General features: G+C 58.7%; 1 protein-coding gene and 1 long non-coding RNA gene across 3 annotated transcripts in view; both read left to right on the top strand.

Moving 5' to 3' along the window:
* Positions 1–18,093, top strand: part of LASP1 (LIM and SH3 protein 1) — a 34,662-nt gene extending 16,569 nt beyond the window's left edge. The window contains exons 3-7 of the mRNA XM_087770387.1: positions 3,268–3,352; positions 10,922–11,029; positions 14,407–14,563; positions 14,707–14,801; positions 15,157–18,093. Of these exons, the coding sequence (XP_087626513.1) occupies positions 3,268–3,352; positions 10,922–11,029; positions 14,407–14,563; positions 14,707–14,801; positions 15,157–15,330 (619 nt within the window). The 3' untranslated portion in view covers positions 15,331–18,093. The remainder of the gene's footprint in view (positions 1–3,267; positions 3,353–10,921; positions 11,030–14,406; positions 14,564–14,706; positions 14,802–15,156) is intronic.
* A 529-nt stretch (positions 18,094–18,622) lies between these two features.
* On the top strand, positions 18,623–20,273 carry LOC148054249 (uncharacterized). 2 transcript variants are annotated; one of them, XR_015707527.1, is made up of 3 exons: positions 18,623–18,694; positions 19,013–19,325; positions 19,883–20,273. It is a non-coding gene; the product is annotated as an uncharacterized LOC148054249 (long non-coding RNA). The 2 variants fall into 2 exon arrangements; XR_015707526.1 differs by lacking the exon at positions 18,623–18,694 and having other exon boundaries at positions 18,702–19,325.
* Positions 20,274–21,745: the final 1,472 nt, after the last annotated feature.

Here is a 21,745-nt window from a genome sequence, read left to right as displayed (position 1 = left end):
GCCGCTGCTGAAGTGCCCGGCAGAGAGCTGGGTCAGGATAGCACCCACCCTGACCGCCATCTCCCGTGGCGCTGGCTGCCGGGAGATCAGGAACGGTGGCCAAAATGGCCAGAGCGTGTAAAGAAACGGCAAACCCACGTCCAGTTCTGTAATGCGATGTCTGCCTGGTGTCCGTTGCTCCTGGTGAGCGCGGGACCCTCCTGGAGAATCAGATTTTTATCATCACTGGAGTCTTAATGCAGGAATTTCTCTGCAGCAAGCCGCAGGCAGTAGCTTGGTGAAATACCTGCCTTGATATTGTATCCCAGTGTGAAGCCTTGACATACCAGTGCCCGAAGGCAGCGGGGAAGGGAGCCTGAACATGCAATATTCTATCCCCTCTAATCAGATTAATCTAAACAGAGATTAAACTGTATCGTTCGAGCAGGTGGTGATCTGTTGTTTGTCTAAAACTGATTCTTGTCCTTTTCGATCTTATTGCTGGATGTTTGGGGGGGCTGTGGAGGGTTGATTTAGGCTTATTTGGTGTGGGTACGGCTGTGTCCTCTCTGCTCCCCCACGTGCTGGTGAAGGATGAGGGCTGGCTGGGGTGTCGTCGCCGATGCCCGTCAGATGCTCAGGGGATGGCTGTCCTCAGATGGGCAGAGTATTTCCCATCCCTCTGGGACCCTGGTGTTGACTCCCACCTCCCCTAAAGCAGCAGGCAGCTGGGACGGTGGTGATGGGCCACGGCAGCAGGTGATGTCCAGCAGGACGAGAGACCTGGAGCAGGGAGGTGGTGGTGTATTTTTGGGGGGGAAGCTGGCTGGAGGGTGGGTTCCCCGCCATGCCGTACAGGGCTGGGGAGGGGAGCAGGCAGCGAGCTGCTGCTTGCTGAGTTGTCTTTTCCCCTTTCTGCAAACCACATCTGCATTGTTTGGTTTCTGTGTGTGTAGTGGGGGTTCTCTTATTTTTTCAGTGAGGCTGAGGCAGCTATTTTTATTCTCGAGTTTCCTGCATTGCTGCTTTACTGAGGTATGTGCTGCTCTGGCAGGTCTGTGGTTGCCTATCTGTTGCTGTCCTGCTCCAACAGCATCGCTCTAAGGCAGCAGCTTTCAGCCAGACTCCTCCACATGCAGCTGGCTTTCTGCTTATTTGACCACACTTCGATTAGCCTTGGGCAGAGGTGCTAATGCTGATTCTTTAAATAGATAATTGCTAATGCTGGAGCGAACAAGCTCCCAAAGCACAGCCCAGGGGCTTCTTAAGACCCACAAAGACCCATTTCATGTGGTCTGGGAAGGGACAGGAGCTGCAGCTATCCCATAGTTTGCTGCGTAGCCCTCGGGCGAGAGCTTGGTTCAGCCACCGGTTGGGCTACATGGATGGAGGTGTGGGAACTGGAGGCTGCACAGTCTGAGGTATGGCCCTGAAACTGGGATCAGCGTTGTGCTCAAAGCCTTCAGATCCCCAGGAGTGGCTGAGACCTCCCAGGTGTCCTCTGCGAGGAGCTGCAGTCTGTTTTCGGGGGACTGCTTAGCCCTGGTCACCTCTTTCAAGAGCTGCTACAGTGAGAGGGCAGTCGGATTGCCTGGCTTTGCAAGAGAATTTATCCAAGTTCTTGTATGTATTTGAAAGCGAAACTGAGCTGCGGCGTGAGCCGCTGCCCTGATGCCACGCGCGTTCAGCGTGAACCGGGGTGATGCTGGTGCTGTTTCTGTGCCTCCCACCCGCTCTCCTGTGCTAGGCAGTGACTTTCCTAAAATCCTGCTGTCTTTCTGCCACCGAATTTGGGAGTTCTGCTTTAACTCTTGTGAAAGAGAAACTTCTGACCCTTTCAAAAGGCAGTTTTCCTCCTCTTGCTCTCTGCATTATACACCCAGAGTGCTGCCGTGGGATGTCTTTGGTTTCTTGGCCATCCCGTGAGAGCAGTTACCATCTGCTCAGTGTCAGATTTCCTCTCTGGGCACTTCCTGAGGAGCGTCGCGCACCGAGGGCTTCGCCTCCGCGGCGGCCAGCGCCGAGCAGTCTGGAGACGTTCCTCTTGCCAACAGTTTCCTCTGCCCCACTTGTAGAGTCCTCCAGATACAGCGAGGCTGGCTGCCGGGACTGGATCTGGCCACGGCCGAGAGCATCCTCTGGGATGCAGGACGTAGCTGACCCCAAGTGAAGGACCAGCACCCGAGTGGTAACGCGTCGCGCTGTTGGGACTGACCCTGCCACTTCTTGGCAGCGTGAGAGACTCCAGTAATAACTGCCATCGGGGTCCGGTCAAGCCCAGTTTTCATGCCAAACCTCCCCTGTTACAGCAGCGATTTGCCTCTTGCCGTTTTCTGTGTCTCCTGGAGGTGGGAATGGCCACGTGAAGTTCGCCCGCCTGCTTGGACGGGGCTTGTAGCAGCCCCCAGCTTTAGGATTAGATATTTACTTTCTGCCAGTACCTGCGTTCTTCTAACTGTTAATTTCTGTTGTCTATAGCAAAGGCTGCACGCGCTTTCAGGAACTGCTATACGGCACTCCAGAGCAATAGCCGCTGGCTTGTAGCCAGACCACGACAGAGGTCTCCTGCTTTAAACTCCCACTCCAGGCATGTCCTAAGGATTCACTAAACATGCTGCACTGGTGCCGATGGGTAGTGCAGACTCTGCCCCAAGACGGGCACGGTTATGCTGACATGGTCTACGTCAGGGTTGTGATATTCTGCAGTACCAGGAAACCATAACGTGAGGCTCGTGTGGCTGAAACTTCAGTAAAATAAGCAAGTAAAACCACCCCGCTCCCCTCTGACCCGTCACAGCTGGTACAGTGAAACGGGCACAGTCGTAAACCAGAGCGTTAGCAGCGTTTACTTGGACTAATGTTACCCTGAGGACTGTTTAATGAAAAATTGAAGATGTGTTAAGGTCTCTCCAGAAATCAGGCACAAACCTGGAATGGCTTTGTCCCCTGAGGGAAAAAACCTCCCCTTCCCCTTTTTTGATAAAACTGAAGTTAATATATTGAGAGAGAACCCAGGGAGAAATGTGTGCCTGCTGGGGAAGGTGTCAGGTGTGAGCCTGCGCAGTGAGAAATCCCATCGTCCCAAATGGCTGCTGCTAAAGCTGCCCGTCGATGGCTCTGCAGCCCTGGCTGCGCTGCTGCTGCTCGCCGTGATGCTCTGGAGCGGGGCCGCAGCACTGGGACCCCCTGGTACTTGCAGGGGGCTGCTGGTCGTGGACGGGAGAGGGCAGCGAGCGTGGTCATGGCCCGTAGGAACACGGTGACTAACGATCTCCCTTCTCTCCCCAGACACTACCCGAAGCAGTCCTTCACCATGGTGGCAGACACTCCCGAGAACCTGCGCCTAAAGCAGCAGAGCGAGCTTCAGAGCCAGGTGAGCGCGCGGGTCTCTCCTCGCCTGCGGCTGCCGTACTTTGCCCCATCGCCCTACGTTCTCCGTGCTCTGGTGCTTTCCTACGGCCTCACACAAAGGAGGGAGAGGTGGCTTTGGGCCATGGGTCCCTCCCCTCAGGTCGCACCCATCTCAGCTGTGTTTGCTCTTCCCTTCATCCGTGGCTGCTGTGACCTCCCAGAGGTGGGAAGGGGCCAGCAGGCAGACTGCCGCTCCCAGTCCATGCCTTGCACCAGTTTATCTTTTCCCTGCTCCCATCCAGCAACATAATCAGGTGAAACAGCAAAAGGCCTCATCTGGACAGGCGTTGACTCTCTAGGCGAGTATTTCAGGTAAACCCAAATCTTGTAGGGCTTGAAAGCTCTGGCAAGCAGAAATAAACAGATAGAAGGGATAACGACGGGCACAGATAAAGATTTCTTTCTCTAGTGGGAAGAGCAGAGCCTGTTTGAGGAGGGTGTTGTCCAGACATGTCCTGTTTTATACCCTGAAGGTGTCCCTGGATCAGCAAAAGTCCCCAGCCTTGACGCATGGCTGCGGGCTGGGTTCTTGCACCAATATCTCCTGATGATGCAGTGGGAACTGCTTTGCTCTTGGCCCCTTGGGTGGGCCAAAGAGCAATCCCTGGTTTCCTTCTCTTACTCTGAAACACTGAGAACACACCTACGAGCATCAATTTTGCAGAGAAACAGCTGGAAGGGCAAGGTTAGCACAGAAACGAGCAGCTTTGGTGGGTGACCCTCCTTCGTGGGACTTTGCTCTGTTGAGGGGCTGTGTTGAAGCGTCTTGAGACAATGCCCTGAACCGTTGTCGTGAGCTTCGATGTCGCAGAACTGCAGGTGTCTGCTCAGGGTACGCTGCCCTGGAAGAAAATGGATCCAGTGGCAATTTTGGCTTGAGTCAGCGTCTCGCAGGAGAGCACAGGATGTGGCCGCTGTTCTGGGAATGTATTTAGTTTCTTTTTTCCGTTGAAAAGGGGCAAAAAGACTGCCCGGAGCGTTGTCAGCAAGGCACGTTGGCTCAGCTCAGCATTGGTCCTGGGCAGAGGGAGGACAGCACAGGATTTGCCGTAGTGGTGTTTTCAGGGCGAGCAGTCATTTTTCGGGATCCGTGCACACCTCTCCCTGCTGTGCTGTGAAGGATGCTGCAACCTTCTCTTCCCGTTAGCCTGAGAGTGCCAGGAGCTGAAGAGCAGATCGCCTGGGAATGCATCCCACCGGAGGAGGAGGAGGGGGAAGCTCAGGACCTCACCTGCTAGCAGGCAGAGCTGGCAGTGACGACGCAGCTAGCGCTGGGTTTTGAAACCTTGCCTTTTGTAAGGTCTCTTCCTCAGAGCGAGTTGCCCAACAGCTCCCTGGCTTGCACAAGCACGGCCTGGCTCAAGCTTAGAGCTAGAGCTCAGCCTGGGGCTGGCTTTGTGTTTCACAGAGCCGTTAAGGGGACACAGTTGCTTTTCCATGGTAACAATCGAGATAATGCTGTAGCGAGCAGTCTGGAGGCTCCAGCGCTGCTCTTACAATGAATTCAGGCTCTTCATTAGTTGTTGCTTATTAAAGGAGACCCTGGGGAGGGAGTGTGCTCCGCTGCCTGGGCTTTTCTGGAGCTGGTTGGGACTTTGAGCTCCTCGTGGTGTGCGGGAGGTGGCTGGAAGCAAAGCCAGCTGCCTTGCAGGGTGGGGGTGTCTGTCTTCTTTCCAGCCTGCACCTCCAGAAGTTGGTCACTACAACTCAATGCCAGCAGGACCTCTGTCCCCGGGAGAGAAGCAGCCATGCCCAGATCCTGGTGGTCTCCTGAACTTTGGGGGGCCGCAGCTGGGATAGCACAGAGCTGTAAGAGCCTTCTGCGCTCTTGGTTGCACGTGAACATGTCAGAAATGGGGCTGGGGTGCAGGCGGGGTCTTCCAGTCTGCCAGGCACCGGTACTTTTCAGGGCTGGTTTCACACCAGGATGAGCTGCAAAGCTGGACTTCGGTGAGCGGGAGGGCGAAGAGGCTGGCGCGGGGGTGCTGGCGGTTTGGGGCTAGGGGGGATGCGGGAGCAGGGGGAGGGAGGTGGCATCGCTGAACCAGGTGGAAACTGCCAGGCTGAAGCAACGGGGAGCCCTGGGGAGGAGAGATCCTAAACACGCTTCAGATAAGATCTTAATTCCGCTCTGCCTTTGTTCTGCCTACAAAGGGAGTCTCCTATTTTCCAAGCGCCAAACATTTGTATTTCTTGAAGCACTCTAGCTGAAACACTAGCAGCCGCTCTGGTTTATTGACAGTCCCTTCTTACTAATTGCAGGAGCTGAGCAAACTCCTGGGGATGGGAATAGGTCACTTCAGCCCTTCCAGAGCAGGCAGAAGGGTTCACAGTCTCACAAATTAACTGGATGAAGTGGAGCTGTTAGCTGAGACCGGGAAAGGCTTGTGGCGAAGGGCTCGCTGGCTCTGCTTTGCAGCGATGGCAGCCTGGCGGAAGGGCTTCTGCACTACGGTTTGCCAGTTCAGGTGCTACCCAAAAAGTGCATCCCAGCTAATGCTGCTGGGATAGGCAGAGCTCTGCACATGGGTCAAGTAGTGAAATCCCTCGCGGAGTAAGATCAGGGTTATGCGAGCAGTCACATCGTGCCTCCAAGCTTGCATTTGCCAGCCAAACTCAGCTGTGGCCAAGCCTTTGGTCCTCGGTGCGAGGCTTCCCCGAGCGTCTGTCCCTGCGGAGAAGCTGTGGCTGGGACCAGTTGGGAGCTGCAGCAGGAGAAGGGAAATCACTGGGTCTGTGTCCTCTGCAAGGGGTTTCTGAAGGGGTTTCTGACTGCTGGAGCATCGTTCCCCGGCGATGCTTCCCAGCAGTTTTGCCTGTTCCTCTGGAGCAGAGCTCCTGTGGGGCTGGAGAGCCGCTGTCCTTGCGGATGACCCTGAGGAGGCTGATCCTATGTTTCCTCCCACCAAAAATACACTCCCTGTCCACCCCGCTGCGACTGGAAAAGCCAGTTGTGTGCCGGGGGTGGGGATGGGGCAGCTGCGTGCTGAGCCGGAGCGGTTTCACGTCGCTCACGATGCCTCCGCTATTTGTGTCTGCTGAGAAGGCGTCTTCTGTTCCGGTCACTGGTAGACGCTGGATAATGGTGTCTTGTGCAGCTAAATGAGTCTCCAAAGTGACAGCTTTGACGCCTGCAGCCTTCTCTTACAGCCCACGTGCGGCAAGAAAATTGCAGGTTCCTGTCCTGTGGCTCCTCTTCCAAACTCTTAAAATGGGTGTTTTTGGGCGCAGCCCTTCCTGCCGGAGGGTGGAGGCTCCCGTGGCGTGGGAGACCTGTCCCCTGGCCCTTCTGCAGCCCGGCGTCTGTCACCTCGGGGAGCTGCTCTCAGCGACATTGGGGATGGGGACGTACCCAGGGTTTAACGTGCTTGAGCCGAGACCTGCGAGGGGTTGTAATGTGTGAAGGGCCGTTCTCCAGCTCCCTTCGGATAACGCACGGATGTGTGAGTTGTTGCTGTCCTTATCACGGAGGGAACAATTCCTCTGGGGAAATCAATTGTGGATCCCGTTTTATTATTATGATGGGATGAGGTGTGGATACGGCACTGCCTGCATCACTCCGCTCTTTAACACAGCGTGTGGATGAAAGGCAGCTACGAGCCAGAGCGACAGGAGTGGGTGTGTGGGTTGGCAGCTATGGCCGGAGGGGCAGGAGTGCTGGCTCTCTACAGCCCCCGGCGCAGCGCTGAGCTGGTTCCCAGCGGCGCTCACGTGCCCTGTGAAAGCACGGCGGGACGTACCGAACCGTGCATTTCTGTCCCTCCTTATCACTCACGGTCACCTGCACTCGAGTTTCCGAGGGAGCAAAGGGAGCGGGACCCCGGGAGCGTGGCTGGAGCAAGGATTCGTGCCTCTTGAAGGGCAGCCTGTGCTGTGAGTGGGATTCCTCCATGGCCGGGGGTCGCAGGTCACCGCTCCCCACCCAGGGCTGCCTGCCAGACTCCTGCCTGCACAACCCGCTGCCCATATAAGGCAGGGAGAAGCTGAAAGGCGCCTTGTCTGAACGCTTCCTCCCTCCTTTCCGGCCTTCGCGCTCGGCCCTGGCGATGGCTGCAGCCCGGCGGGACCCCGCCGCTCCTCTGCCAAAGCCAGGAAAGGCCGGGGGTCCTGTTAAATTGCAAATCCCCCGTGCTGAGCGCGGGGACAGCGTCAGCCTGGTGGTCTCCCTTGCTTCCTCCCAGCATCGCCCCAATGGTTGTGCCATGCTCTGATTTCCACAGCCCGGTGTGCCGGGGTGCAGGAACCCCGGCTAGCTGGGAGCACCAGCCTTGCATGTGTGTTTTGGGTTAGATCTGCCCCCAGGTACCAGCATCTTCCCCCATGACTCCTGGGTCGGGTCCCCCCTGCAGTCAGGCATCCCTGTACAGCAGTTTTTTAGGGCCGAGTTCCTGTGTCCTAAAAGTTAGAGGGGTAAAAAAACCAAGGAAGGTGGAGGGGGTTGGGATTTAGGAGGGTAAAAATACAGAACTTATCAAAGGAACTGCTTAGCCTTGTGATTAGCTTCTCACTTGGTGACACTGTCTTTCTAGCCTGGATTTCTTTAAAGCTCGTCAGCTTGTGCATTTGCAGCTGGTGCCCAGTGCCCCCTCCTCAGGGAGGATAAACCCTCTTCTTCCGAGCAGCGTCTCCAAGCACGACGGCGGGGCCGGCATCCCACGCCCAGGCTGCGGAGCTCTGAAGGAAAACAGCCCTTATTGAAAGCGGAGCAGATGAAGGGCAAACGCGGCCCCTCTGCCCGCCCGCCGCTGCGGCTGAGCAAACTGGGGCTGGTGCTTTGCAGAGCAGCTCGTGGGGCTGACTCACCCCCTCCTGACGCCCCGTCCGGCTGTGTCATCGGTTTTGTGTCGCAGCTCTGTTAACCTTTGGTTCCTCGTGCCCAGCAGTTAACACCTCGGGGCCGCTCCTTCCTAATCGGTGGTGTTCAAGATACATTCTTTAACCCAGCCAGCAGAAGTTTTTTCTCTCCCTCTTATTGCTTCAAGCAAAAGGAGACATCTGCCTTGAAATTGGTCTTTTGTGTTCCTCTGATGTGCTTTGGCATCTTGGTGGTGTTAATATCCTCCCAGGGTGGACTCTGCAGCCTGGTTCACTAAGCCTTTGCTTTCTAATGTCGCATTAGAGTTAGAAATCTAACGTGACTCATCAATCGTACCATCTAGCTAAGGGTTTCTGTGGTACACTGTGGCTGTGAAGAAGGGGTAGGGGCTCCAACGTGCTTTCAAAACTTGCATTTCTCCTGGTTTGCAGGATAGGAAGAGGAAATGTTGTGTTTGCAAGCGGAGCACTGAGCTCTGGGCTATCTGCACTACTAACCCATGCAGCCAGTGGCGAGCTCTCCCGTCTGCCTGCCGGTGCCCGTTGCGGAGCTGGTGTCTGGCATCCCCTCCTGCTCCAGACAAAACCCTCCGAGCCGCGGGCACTGTGGCCTCTGAGCCACCCCAGCCTCCTGGCAGGGCCGGCTGCGGGGTGGGAAGCCCAGAGCTGGTGTGAGCCTGCAGCCCCTCTGCAAAATGGAAACCACGGTGTCTCATTTTCCCCTGGAAAGCTCTTGTTTCCTGTGCCGTTCCGGACCAGAGACGGGGCAGGACCTGCTCCGTGATGTGCTGCGTGCCCGCAGCCCTGGCTGGCTCCAGCACTGGAGGGGTCTGACCTGGGCACATCGGCATGGCCCAGATGCTGCCTGCCCCTGCCTGCTGTGCCAGGTCCCGCGCTGGAGCCAGGCGAGGCCATGGGAGAGCGCAGATGGCGGCAGAGGTGTGTCTTGGCTTCTCCAGAAGATATTATTAAATGTTTGGCAGCTTTTCCTGAAAGGTGTTTCCAGGCCCAGCTGGACGCGCCGTCTGGATGGGAGGCAAATATGTGAGGTCTGAAGGAGTGTCTCTGTAGGAGTGTGTGTTGGGGAGAAATCAGCTTTATCCCGCCTCCCCCGCCTTGCTGCCGGTTCCCTGCCTCCGAGCTTTATCTTGGCACGGCACACGTGAGCATGGCGCCGATCTGCAAGCACAGCCTTCATCCTGCAAGCTCTTTCTTTGCAGGCCAGCCCGGCTCCCCGACCGTCCATCTGGCAGGCTACCGTCCGGCCGTGGGACGGGAAGGGTTACGGGAAGCTGCCTGTGCTGGCCAGACACGCCGGTGTCTGGCCCCTGCGCTTGGGTGAGCGTTTCCCTGCTCCTGCTCGGGGAGCGATGCATCTCTCCCAGCCTGCTCCATCAAAGGTGGCTCCTGCTCTGCTTCTCCCGGCGCCGGCAGCTCTGTCCCCTGCCCACAGCCTCCCGCCGGCCGGAGGGGCTGAGCATCGGCCCCGCTCTGCGTGCACAGAGCCAGGCTGCCGTGCCTGTGCTGGCTGCACGGCAGCCCAGAGGTTTAACCTGCTTGCGTGAGGAGCGGTGGTGACCTTTTCATTTTAGTGACCGCCTACAACTGTCTGCAGCGCAGAGGCAAGCTCCGGGGAGGTGAATCCCTGGGAAGGGCAGCTTTGGCTGCACATTTGTAGGCTGCCACCAGCCAGCCCCTAAGGCTCTTTCCTCCCCAAATGGGCAGAGGCAGCTTCTGACAGCCGTCAGTGCAAGGCCAGATCCTCGCAGAGAGGGTGGAGGAGGTCAGGGCATCCCCCTGCGCGTCCGCTTCCCCCCCTCATGAAAACGGGGCGTCTTTCTGGCCGATCAGATCTGAAAGTCAGCGAAGCCGCTGCGTTGGGGCGGGCCAGGCAGCTGGGCGCTGTTTCCTTCCCTGTTGGAGCCATCAAGTCAGCGGTTGGGTTTCAGCCACTGTAGAAGCTGCTTCTGCTTCTGGGTGACTTGCAGGGGAGCAGCGGTCCTGCGCAGAGCGGGACCAGCTGGGACCCGGGACTGGGACCAGCAACCCCCGGAGCCGAGGCTGCTGAGGGCTGGGGAGCACATCTGGGCTGTGGCTGTGTGCCGTGTTAGCTCCCTCCTGGAGAGCTGGAAACCCCGGTCTTGAAGCTGTATAGAGCTATATTTCCAAAAAAACAACCAGACAACAACAAAAAAAAAAAAAAGGCAAAAAAACCCGGGACTCTTCCGCTCCTGGGTGTGATGGGAAGGGATGCTGATGTCAGTGTCTGGCAAACAGAAATGAGGATGCTTGTGTTTTGCCAGCCTCCGCCCTCCACGCTCTGGTTTCGTTCTGGTCTTCCTGGGTGTATTCCTCCACCCCGAGGTGGCTGAATGTCCCCTGACATGGAAATGCTCTTGTATGGGTGTAGCTCATAAAATCCTCGGGGCTCTCGTGCAGGCAGCTTGCCATGGGTCAGCAGCTCTGTGGTGCATGGCTTGGGTGCACTGGTAGCCCACAGGAAATTCAAAGTAAATCTGAGTTACCCCAGCCCCTGCTGAAAGAGAAGCAAGATCAGCAGATGCATAGGAAGCTGTTTGCGTGTTTCAGCTCTTGGCAATGCCCCAGTAATACTGGGTACACTGGGGGGTCTCCCGAGCACGGCAGAGGCCCTGGTAGAAAGCTGCTGCATGAAGCACATGAGTCTAAATCTGTTTTTTTTCTTGCTTGTACACAGATTCGCTACAAGGAGGAGTTTGAGAAGAACAAGGGAAAAGGCTTCAGCGTGGTGGCTGACACCCCGGAGCTGCAGAGAATCAAAAAGACTCAAGATCAGATCAGCAACGTGAGTAGCTTCTAATCTCTGCGTGTGATATTGCCATGACCTTCCTCCCGCCGGAGGAGGCTGGGGGGGCCCTGCCCGAGCGGACCCGTGCTCCGACGGCTGCTAGCAAGCACACGAGGCTGCAGCATCTTGAAAGCCTGGCAGCATTCGTTCTCCAGCCCCTTTGCCCGGGTATCTTGTGACCCTCTTGCACCTCTCCTGGCTCCTCTGTGCTGGCAGACGCTGCAGCTGGATCCAGAGGGGTATCCGAGTCCTCCGCTTCTCCGAAAGTGCTCAAGTCCACATTGATTGTGTGAAGCGAGGAGGGGAGCAGCAGAGAGTGGCATTCGGTGGGGGCAGATGTGGACCGGGGGCAGCCCCATCCATCCCTGGCTGTCACTGTAACCCACAGCATGGGTGGCACGGTGGGGACCAGGCTCGCTGCCAGGCTCGCTGCCGGGCTCGCCGCGGCCAGCCCCGTGCTGCTCCCCCTGAGGCCCTCCAGTCCCTCTTGTGCTCTCTCTGGCTTGCGTTTGTGTGCAGAAACCCCGGCCAAAGGCACACCTCTTCCTCCTGTCCCTTTGCAGCTGTGACCGTCCCCTGCCAGGCTCCGCTGGCCTTGACCCGTCCTCTGACTCCCGCAAAGCCCTGTCCAGCCATCCGGCTGTCAGGACCGTTTGCTGCAGCTGCTGCTGCTGTTGGGTTGTGCCGAGGCTGCGCGCAGTCCCCAGGGTCCCGCCACCTGCTGTCACCAGCCCCGAGGGTAGGACAGGCAGCGTCATCCGCTTTCCTACCTACAGCCCACATCTTGCGGTGGCCGCTGCACCGGAGCAGCCTCGCAGGGAGCTCCTCGGGGTCCCTTGGCCGTGCACAGCTTCCCTCCTGCCTCGATGCTGAGACGGAGGGGTTCCCGGGGGCTGTGCACAGCAGCATCTCTCTCCTCCCTTGGCCCTCTGGAAGGGGAGCTCTGTCCTGCGTCCGCAAGAGACCCAGCTCTTCCATTTCCGAAAATGATATTAAAGCCATGCCCAAGTTCAGCGGCAGCTTGTGCTTCGCCCAGCAGCCTCCGTCCGTGTCCAGGTGCTGGCGGTGCGGGACGTGGCAGACGTGGATGTCTGTGTGTTGCCATGGTGAAGGAGGATGCACACTTGCACGTATAGCTGCAGCGCTGGCTGCGGCGACGCGGGGTGTCTGTCCCCTGCCCAAACTCGGCCCTGTCAGCAGAACGCAGGGAGTTAATTAACCTTTAGCCACTAGCGAAAGTCGGGAGCGTTCCTTATCGAATGCCCAGGAGCTGTTGCGAAACCCTGGCAGGGCTGGGAAGGCTGGTTTCTCCCTGACCAGTAAACCCGCCCCTGGAGCGCAGCTTTGCATGAGAAAACTCTTGGGCGTCCGCTCGACAGGCGGCTTCTGTGAGCCTCTGTGAGCCTCTGTGAGCTCCTGTGAGCTCCTGTGAGCTCCTGTGAGCCTCTCCCAGCTCCGAGCTCTGCGGCGCCCTGAGCTGAGCCCTGGGCAGTGCCCGGCCAGAGAAAAACCCGATGCTCTGGGGTGCGGCAGGGGTGTGAGCCAGAGCCCCTACAGCCGAGGTGATGCGAGACGCGGTGAAAGCCTGTCCCGGAGCTTTTCCATCCTTAAGCATCCCTACCTCGGGGACAGCTCGGGAGATGCTCTTTGCTTCCCTGGGGCGTCCAGGGGAAGAGGGCCTGGGCTTGCAGGGAGAGGGAGGATGGTGCCTGCGCCCGCGGTGGGAGCTCGCACACGCGCAGGAGCTCACACGCGTACACAAACACGAGAATGCCCAGCAGGGCGGGAGGAGGGTGTTTATTCCTTCTTCTTCTGATCCCATTGTGTGGTTCCCTGGCAAGCACTGATGTCTCCCCGAGGAGCTGCGGGATGTTACCTGCACACCAAACCCCAGGACAGCGAGGGCTGGGGACGGCTTCCCACTTGGGAAAGGGACCTGGCTGGAAGATTTGCGCTGGGGGCAGCTTCTCAGTGGGGTCTGGGCTGGCAGGAGATGAGCGCAGCTTCCCGGCCACAGAGCAGGGCTGTGGTCTTTGTTACAGAAAGCACTGCTCTTTTTTTGAGAGAATCTGTGGAGGTTTGGGGGCATTAAATAACACAGCAGAGAGATGAGACCAGTGTCCCTGTGCTCCCTTCACCCTCCCTCAGCCACGGGAGCAGTTTCCAGCAGCTTCCCCGTGGGGATCTGGCTGCCAGCCTGGGCTTGCAGTGACCCACTTAATAAAGACGCGGAAAAGGACCCGCTCCCTGCAGAAAGCCCGGCTCTGCAGGCAGCGTTTCGCTCCCGGGGGTGCAGCTGGTCAGGCACACGGGCAGCAAAGGGGGCTGCCCAGGACGGCAGCGCTCACTGGGGTGTGAAGACCCCCGCAGCACAGAGGTGCCCCCAGCCAGCCATGGTGGAGGGTGCCGAGACGGGTCCTGCACTGTGGGGAAACCCTCCTGGCAACGGAGCTGTGCAAAGCCTGAGCCTCCGAGCACCGGGAAGCGCTGTCCTGAGGCTGCCCCTGCTCAGGCTCCCTGCCGGGGCTGGGGGAGCAGGGTGCTCCCCCCGGGGTGCTCTCCTTCCCGCAGGGTGGCTCTGCTCCAGGCTCTGCCTCCCGCCTGTGCAGGGAGCCTGCTGTAGTGCCCTTCAGTAAATAACTGTTTAACCAGCAGACAAATGGGCTCCAGGTGCTTTCCGATGGCGATGCATTCATCAACACAAGGGGCTATTAATTTTTACACCCATGCCCAGGCGGCTGGGTTAACCCTTCCCTCCTGCCCGCTGTGGGGGGCACCTCTCTGTGCTGGCTGCGGGGGAAGGCTCGGTCCGATGCAGCTGGTGTGTTTGGTGGTATCTGCTTTGAGTCTCCTTCAAGCTCTCTCACACTTCAGTTAAAGAGAAATCTGGGGGTAGATGTTGGAGCGGTACCTCCACGGCGCCTGCTGTACCCGGCTGTGGGCTGGGGAGTCGCACACCGAACTCGGCGTGTGCATGAGGGGACTTCTGAAAGGTGCTTTTGCTCCATGCTCCTGCCGCCTGCGGGCTTGGGAGCCTGGTCTTGAATCTCACCCACGCCTGAAAAAATTGCATATCCCACCTATAGGACACTTAAAGCTCCTCCTTTCTGTGCCACAAATGGCTCTGAGCAAATGTCCCTGTGGAGATGGGTGGGGAAGAAGCCCCCTGGGACTGCCGGGGAGGCTGTGAGATGGCTAATGCCGAGTCCTTGGTGGCAAAAAGAAATGAGCTGCGACGAGGTGAAGGACGTTGCTGGTGCTGAAGGGCCGCAGGAGTTGCTGCTGTTGCTGGGGTCCGGGCTCAGCCTCGTGGCTGGCGCTGCAGAGCTGTCCTGGCTGCGCTCTGACCTCTCCTTCCTCTCCTGTCGCCGTAGATAAAATACCACGAAGAGTTTGAGAGGAGCAGGATGGGCCCGAGTCCCAGCGAGGGCGCTGAGCTGGAGCGCAGGAACTCCCAGGAGAGCACTAATTACCGGAGACCCGCAGAGCAGCAGCATCAGCCGTCTCATCACGTCCAACCCAGCAACCCAGGTAAGGCGGGGGGCTGCAGGCATTGCAGCCTGCCCCGGTGCATGGCCCTGCGCCTGCTGGGGCAGCAGCCGGCTCCTTTGCGAGGGGCTTTGCGTGTCCCCCACGTCCCAGCTCTGCCTAACGGACCCGTCCTTCCCCCCCAGTCTACCAGCAGCAGCAGCCGTCGTCTCAGTCCTACGGCTACAAGGAGCCCGCGGCACCAGCCTCTACGCAGCGCAACGCTCCTTCTGGAGGGGGGGTGAGTACAGCCCACGGGCTCACAGCACCCGCCCTGACACCAGCCCCCCAGTTTCCACCCCTGGGGTTAGGGTTTGCTCCGCTTGCTCCCCGCTCCTGCAGACCAGGCAAGGGAAGAGCAGTTTTGAAGGGGCTGGTGGGTGTAACGCTGGGTGCCTGGTTTCTGCTTGCCACAGCCATTGCTGGCACCAGCATCCCTGCGCAGTGCCCAGTGAGAGCCTCCTGGATCCGGCACAGCTCTTCCGTAGGGCTCGGCACGGCTCCTTGCCCCGGGACCCCCCCATGGATGGCAGCTCTGCCTGTCTGGGGCAGGGCACGGGGAGCGTCCGTGCCCGCTGACCCGTCTCTCCCCACAGAAGCGTTTCCGTGCCGTCTACGATTACAACGCGGCTGATGAAGATGAGGTCTCCTTCCAGGATGGCGACACCATCATCAACGTGCAGCAGATCGACGACGGATGGATGTACGGCACGGTGGAGCGCACGGGTGACACGGGCATGCTCCCCGCCAACTACGTGGAGGCCATCTGAGCCGCGGGAGGGGACGGGGCGCGTGGCTGCCAGCCGAGCCCCCAGCCCGCGCCGGCCCCTGTGTGTGTGTGTGCGTCTCTCTCTCTGCCCCAGCATCCCTTATCCCGTGTGCTCTGCCGTTGTCTGCCGGAGCCACGTCCTGACATCTCGGTTACTCTGTGTTTCTGCAGCCGCCTCTGGTTTCTCTTGCCAATTTAGCTTTGTTCTAGCTCTGTCGGGACCGAGGGACTGTCTGCAAGGGGTGCTGGGGGCTCGAGAGACCAAACCGCCGCAGCTTTCCTTCTCCTTTGGTCTCCCTCCTCTCTAGCCCTCCTGGGCACTCCAGCATTTCCTGGCTGGGGGAAGCAGCCGGAGTCGCCGGGACCCCAGCAAAGGGAGGAGGAGACCACCCGTTAGGACCAAATTCCCCCCGCTCCGGTGGGGACGGGCAGAGGGGCAGCGATGTCTGCGGGGAGGAGAGGAGGGATGCTCGTCCCGAGGGCTGCCCTGGGCTGACTGGAGGGACGGGCTGGCAGCCTCCACCCTGCACCGCCCTGGCTCCTCCCGTTGCTTCTCCCGGCTCCTCGGTGCCGTGTTTCCATTCAATCTTGGCTCCTGTCAGTCCTCAAAACAGAAAAACGTTCGCAGTTCAAATCTTAAACAAAATCTTTCTTTCTCCTTGGGATTCAGAGCGGCTGCTCTGGACAGCCCTGGAAGCGGCTCTTGCTTCTGCCTCGGGCTCTGGCTGCCCTGCTCTGCCTCCCCGATGCCTCCGGGGCTGAGCCGGGGCTGTGCGGGCGCAGGTGAAGGAGCAGCCGCAGCCTTGCTTCGCCTGGAGGCTGCTGCTCCCGCTCGAGGGCTGGAGATGGGCCGGGCTCCCCGCTCCTCCGCGCTGGCGGGGAGCGCTGCGACACCGAGACCTCACGTCCCCCCTGCAGCTCCGGCTTTCTCTCTCGGGGCCAGGGTCTGGGGGTGCCCTGGGCCCCCTGTGCCGGGGCAGCCTCTTCCTCTCTCAGCAGTGGTCACTCCCCAAACACCCAGAATCTTTCTGCTTTTCTCTTGCTGCTGCCGGGCTTTTGGGACCCTCCTGAGCCCTCCACTCACTGGGTAGATGGTCTGGGGAGCCGGCAGGATCAGCCCCCGTCCCTGTGCCTCTTCTGAGCCACGTGTGAAAGCTCCTTCCCCTCTGCCACTATGCTGGGAACCGTCCTGGGTGACTGTCCCCTCCGGCAGCTCGGTCTTGAGTGGCAGAGACCAGGGTTTGGCACCCCGAGCCACCCTGCACCTCTCGTTGGTCCCCAGCGGTGGTGGCTTTTGGGGCCACTGCTGGCTTGGGATCGCATCGTGGACCAAAATCTCAAAGCACATCCCTGGCCCCTTCTCTTCTGGGCTCCGAAGGTCCTGGAGCTGGACAGGGGCGGGTATAACTGGAAGCCTGTGTGGGGAGGGCGGGAGTGGGATGCTCTTCTCCCGGCTCAGAGAAGCCGGACATTGGGGAGCGGCGATGCCTTTGTGCTGCCTCCGGCGCTCCCGCTGCCCCGTGCCTGCCCGCTGCCCCGGCTCAGCCCGGATCGCCGAGACCGGGCAGCCGGAGGAGACCGTCCCCTTGCCAGACTGCTCGGGGCTTTGGCTGCGCTGCACCACAGGGCCAGGATGCTTCCAAGGGGAAGCTGCCACCTTTGCTATTCCCAAATGAAAGAGGGAATCTAGGGACCAAAGTGTCTGAGGCATCCCTTGGCTCTCTCGGGGGACGGGTCTTTGGGGACAGTCTTGTGGAGGGGGAGAGGATCGCACCGCCTCGCGCTTGCAGCCCCCTTTCTCAAAGCCCATGGGGTTGCAGGGCTGGTTCTGGATGGTGCCGGGGCTGGGGTGACCGGAGTCGGGGGCTGCTGGAGCAAACGCTCTCCTGGCGGGGAGGGGGTTCCTGGCAGGGCAGAGACCCCCGGGAGCACGCGAGCTGCGGAGAGGGGACTGTTTTGCTCCTGGCTCGTTCCCCAGCCGGCTGCAATGGGAAGGGGGAGAGCGACAGGGACTCCTGGCGCCATCGTCACCTCGGGGTGAAAATGGGACCCCAGAAGCAGCCGGGATGGGCTTTACGGGATGGGAATCCCGGTTGGTGCTAAAACAAGCGAGCACAAGAGCAGGGGAGAGGGGGCGGCTGGGCAGCGGGGGAGTCCGTGTCTCCCTGCTAATCCTCTTCTTAATCACGTTCTTGTCTGGGAATGGGGGGAGTATCAATGTGAATAAACCGTTTTTTAATGGACCAAACAACACAGGCAATTACGTTTTGGTATACAAACCTTTTTTTAATGCTACCTTGAAACCATTGTCCTGATTCTCCCCTCCCACGCCCTGCCCCTTCTCCCCTGCCATGGGAAACGAATCTCTTACTGCTTGATTTCTGCCTTTTCTCTCGACTTATGCACTTTTTTGCCTTTTTTCATAGCTGAAAAGCACCTAAACCTGTATTTAAAATAAATAAATAAATAAAATAGTAAAAAAAAAAAGAAATTTAAAAGCTGAATTGCTTCTCATCACGTGTAAAATAGACCTCGTCCATCCCAGCTTCCCCGGTTGCGTCTCAGTGCTGAGCTTAGAACGTGTTTTTCTTCCGGATCCGTCGCTTGATTGGGGTTTGTCCTTGTGTACTCCTTCCCGTCGGGTTGAGCACCCACCAATAAAAACGTTATTTGGCCTTTTTAACCGAAACATCGAATGGAACAAACCAACCAATTCTCTTCCCGGTTTACTCGAATTAAAAATAAAAGTATAATTTTTACCTGCCGATTGTGCTGGGTTTGATTGTGGGTGCTTTCCTGGCCGTTTTCCGGCTCCCTTGGGACACGGTGGGGATGACGGAGGCGCAGGCGATGCCTCTCCGCTTGCTGACCCGCTTCGGGGTCTTGCTCTCGGAGGCCGAATGCCAGTTACACCGTGGTTCTGGGATCTGCTGGGATCAGGGGTGCTGGTGGCTGCTCCGGAGACCGGACCCAGGGCAATGGTCGGCTTTGCTGTGGGCAGCGTAGCAAGGGCACCAGGTCCCGGCTTCGCCCGACCTCTCCGGGAACGCGGCACCGCGACGGCCGGGCCCTCCCGCCCCCAGCCAGCCCAGTGCTCAGAGAGCAGCTGGCGACGGCTTAGCTTGGCTGCTGCAGCCTCTCAAGGTGGGATTTTCAGCGACTACGGTGTTTAGCAGCGGGAAAAGAAAATCTTGAAGGTGTGTGGAGAAGGATGTTATTTGCATCACCAGAAAAATTAAAATAAAAAGGCTCCATGGCTGTTGCTGCTCACTTATAATGTATTGCTTTAAACCGTACTGAAGTGGGTGGTGTGACACCGAAAGCAAAGGATGCTGCAGAACCCCAGGAGTGCCGGACTCTGAAAGGTGAGAGTGCAGAGTGGCCCTGACGGATCGACATGGCTTTGCAATGGCCAAAGCTCATTTTTGCTTCTTTCCCCATAAGGTGGGCCCTTTCCCAGCTGCAAACAGGGGGTCGCATCACTGTAAGCACCCCCATAAACTGAGCAGCAGTTCGGGTAGGAAGAAGCAGGGGCAAAGCGACCCTGCCGCAGGCGGACGGCGCCTGCCGGGAGCCCCGCTCGCAGGGCTGGGCTGAGCGAGCGCTCCTCTGCCCGAGCGAGGCTGAAGCCCCATCTGACCGCCTGTGTTTATCCCTTTATTTTCCGCCTGCCTGCTGGAAAGCGGCTCCGTCAGCTCCGGCATCATCTCTCCATCCTGAGCAGGGCGAGCCGTGCTCTGGCTGGGAGGGGAGGACGCAGCGGCGGGGGCTGGCGAGCGAAGCGGCGGCTCTCTGCCGAGCATCCCCTTTCCACGCCGCGGGGAGCGCGGCAGCCCCTGCCCCACCGGCTCCTCGCTTACCATGCTGGATATTTTCATCCTGATGTTTTTTGCCATCATCGGCCTGGTGATCCTCTCCTACATCATTTACATGCTCTAGAGCGATGCTGGGGAAGATGCGGCTCAGCATCAGCCTTGCGATCCAAGCATCGTCCAGGTGAGCTGGCTGCTCCTCGTCCCACCAGGTTTTAATTTCTGGGAAGAAACGTGTCCGGGGAGGGGGGAGAGGGGATGGGTTTGGTGTTAACGCTGTTGTCTGTGGCTGCTGCTCCCTCCGCCCGGCCGAGGCGGCCGGGCTGACGGCACCAGCGCAGCCGTTTCCTGCTCGGGGCTGGAAGGAGGCACCGGGGTTTATTTTATAAATCAGGCCGCCTCGCCCGCTGAAACGTGCACCGGCTATTGTGCGGCTGCCGGCTTCTCCCCGCTGGGTTCGTCGGCCCCTTCCCCTGTGGAAAAGCTGCTCTCGGCCTTTTATAGTGCCGCAGCACGAACTTGCGGCTTTTGTTCCCAAGAGGGAGAGAAATAAAACAGCTTAGGGGAGAAGCAAGAAGGGATCCCGGTTGCAGCATTTTAAAGGAGGCAAAAGGGGGGGTTCCCCCCACGCGGGGCGAAGGGGGGCTGCTGCCGCTGCCTGTGCTGGCGCACGCTGCCATTCCCGCTCCTCCCGCAGCTCTCGGGCCCAGGTCACACAAGCATCTCCCTTCTCTTCCACAGCCGCCGCCTGGTCCGTCTGCCTCGGAGCCTTCTGGAAAAGCGTTAACCCTCTGCAAGCAAACGGCTGCCCAAGGCGGAACACGGAGCCACGCGGGGCCGGCAGCGGCGCTGCGGAGGGGCTGAGTGGGCACGGCCAGCGGGGCGAAGGAGGCAAATGGGGTGGCGGGGGAGAGGGCGGCGAGGTGACGTCCCACTGCCGAGACATGGGTTGTTCCCGGTGACGCACGCGACGTCCCGGGGGGATGCAAAGGGTCCTGCCCCCTCCGTGTGGCTTGGCCCCTTGGGATAAGCGCTTCCGAGGTCGGTCGTTTGGGTTTAATTTTAGAAAAGCACTTATATTTTTAATGAAAGATGTTCAAGGAAATGAAATAAAGAGGAATGACACAGGAGAGCGAACACGTCTGCTGGTGTTGACTCTGCCGAACCGCGTCCCTGCGCGTCGACTGCAGGGCTGGGGCACAGACGGCTCCGGCAGCAAACCCCGCTTCCGCGGAGACGCGGGGCGCCCTGCGAGCCCCGAGAAGGACGAGGTCTTGGCAAACGATGCCGAGAGACCTCTGCGTCCCCTGGCGTGAGGAGCAGCTGCTGCTCCGGGCACTGCGGGGTCCGGACCAGGCTCTCCCCAGCTCTCGGGTGCCCGAGCCGCTGAGCCGTGCCTCACCCTCACTCGGGTCCCCTCGCCGGTGTCCGCGGAAGCTCCGGGAGGTCTCAGTTCATCTCAGTATAGAAAAAGGAACATTTTTAATATGATGGAAATTTCTGTGGGCTGGAAAGAACATTTCAGAGCTTAATTTCCCCCCGCTTGGAGAGGTCTGGGAAGGTATTTGGGGCATCAGGAGAATTTTTCCTGTCCTTTTATGAAGCCCCGCATCCATCCCTGCCCTTACCCTGTCACATGCAACGCTGTTTGCAGACTGAGCGTTTCACCCATCCTCCCAGAAGACAAAATTTTCATATGCCCGGTCTCTCCCAGGGATATATTTTTTTTTTAAGCAATAAACACCTGAAATATCTGTAATGGGAAAAACTGCTCGTGTCTCCTTAGTTCACCATGGCACCATCACACGAGGGGGTGGGAGAACGGGATCCCGGCAGAGCAGGGGCTGCGCAGGCACCGCCGGGGTACGCTGGAACTGGCTGATAAGACTTTCAGAAGAGGGTGTTTACAGAAAGAAGAGGGATTTCAGAGCCTGGGAATGCTGGATGCAGTCAGTGTTGCCAGCTGAATACTTGACACTGCAATTTCCTGTTAGTGAAACTCCTGAGGGAAACACGAAATTGGTGACTTTGCTCCCCAGCGTGTTCCCAGCGCACCCGCCGCAGCCCGAGCTGCCGGGGCGGTCCCTCATCCCTGAGCCCTGGAGATGCAGGAAAGCTTCTCCTCGCTCCACCACCAAATATAGTCGAAAAATCAGAAACTTGAAATATTCTGGGAGGAATTTCTTCAAGCATAAGTCATGTTCTCAATAACCTCCGCTGCGTGAGTCTGTATCTGATGTCAACATCTGCACTGATTAAGAGCGAGTGAGTAACGAGGAATGCGTGGAATGGAAACTCAGCTGAGTGTGAAACCAGGAACAATAATTTTCTCTCGCTCCGACCGCTCCTCTCCCCTCGGAGGGCCTTACCAACCCCTCAGCTATGCAGAACAATCCCTTCCTCCATGCCCCAAGTCAGCCCGCTCCGCGCTGGAAGGTGAAGCCACCCAGCCCAGCAGCTGAGGACTGCACAGGGATCGAGACCACAGGCAGGGGAGGTGTTTGCAGACAGACAAACGGCCGCAGCGGACAGGGACAGCTCTCTAGCAGATGGGCTGTGGTGCTGCACAGCTCAGATCGCAGTCAGGGTGCAGCCCTGCTCTGA

This window comes from Nipponia nippon, unplaced genomic scaffold (assembly GCF_047370975.1).
Source record: "Nipponia nippon isolate SJK-2023a ecotype South Korea unplaced genomic scaffold, ASM4737097v1 scaffold_32, whole genome shotgun sequence".
NCBI lineage: Eukaryota > Metazoa > Chordata > Aves > Pelecaniformes > Threskiornithidae > Nipponia > Nipponia nippon.
The sequence above is the reverse complement of the archived record's forward strand: the minus strand, read 5'-3'. Positions and strand labels throughout refer to the sequence as shown.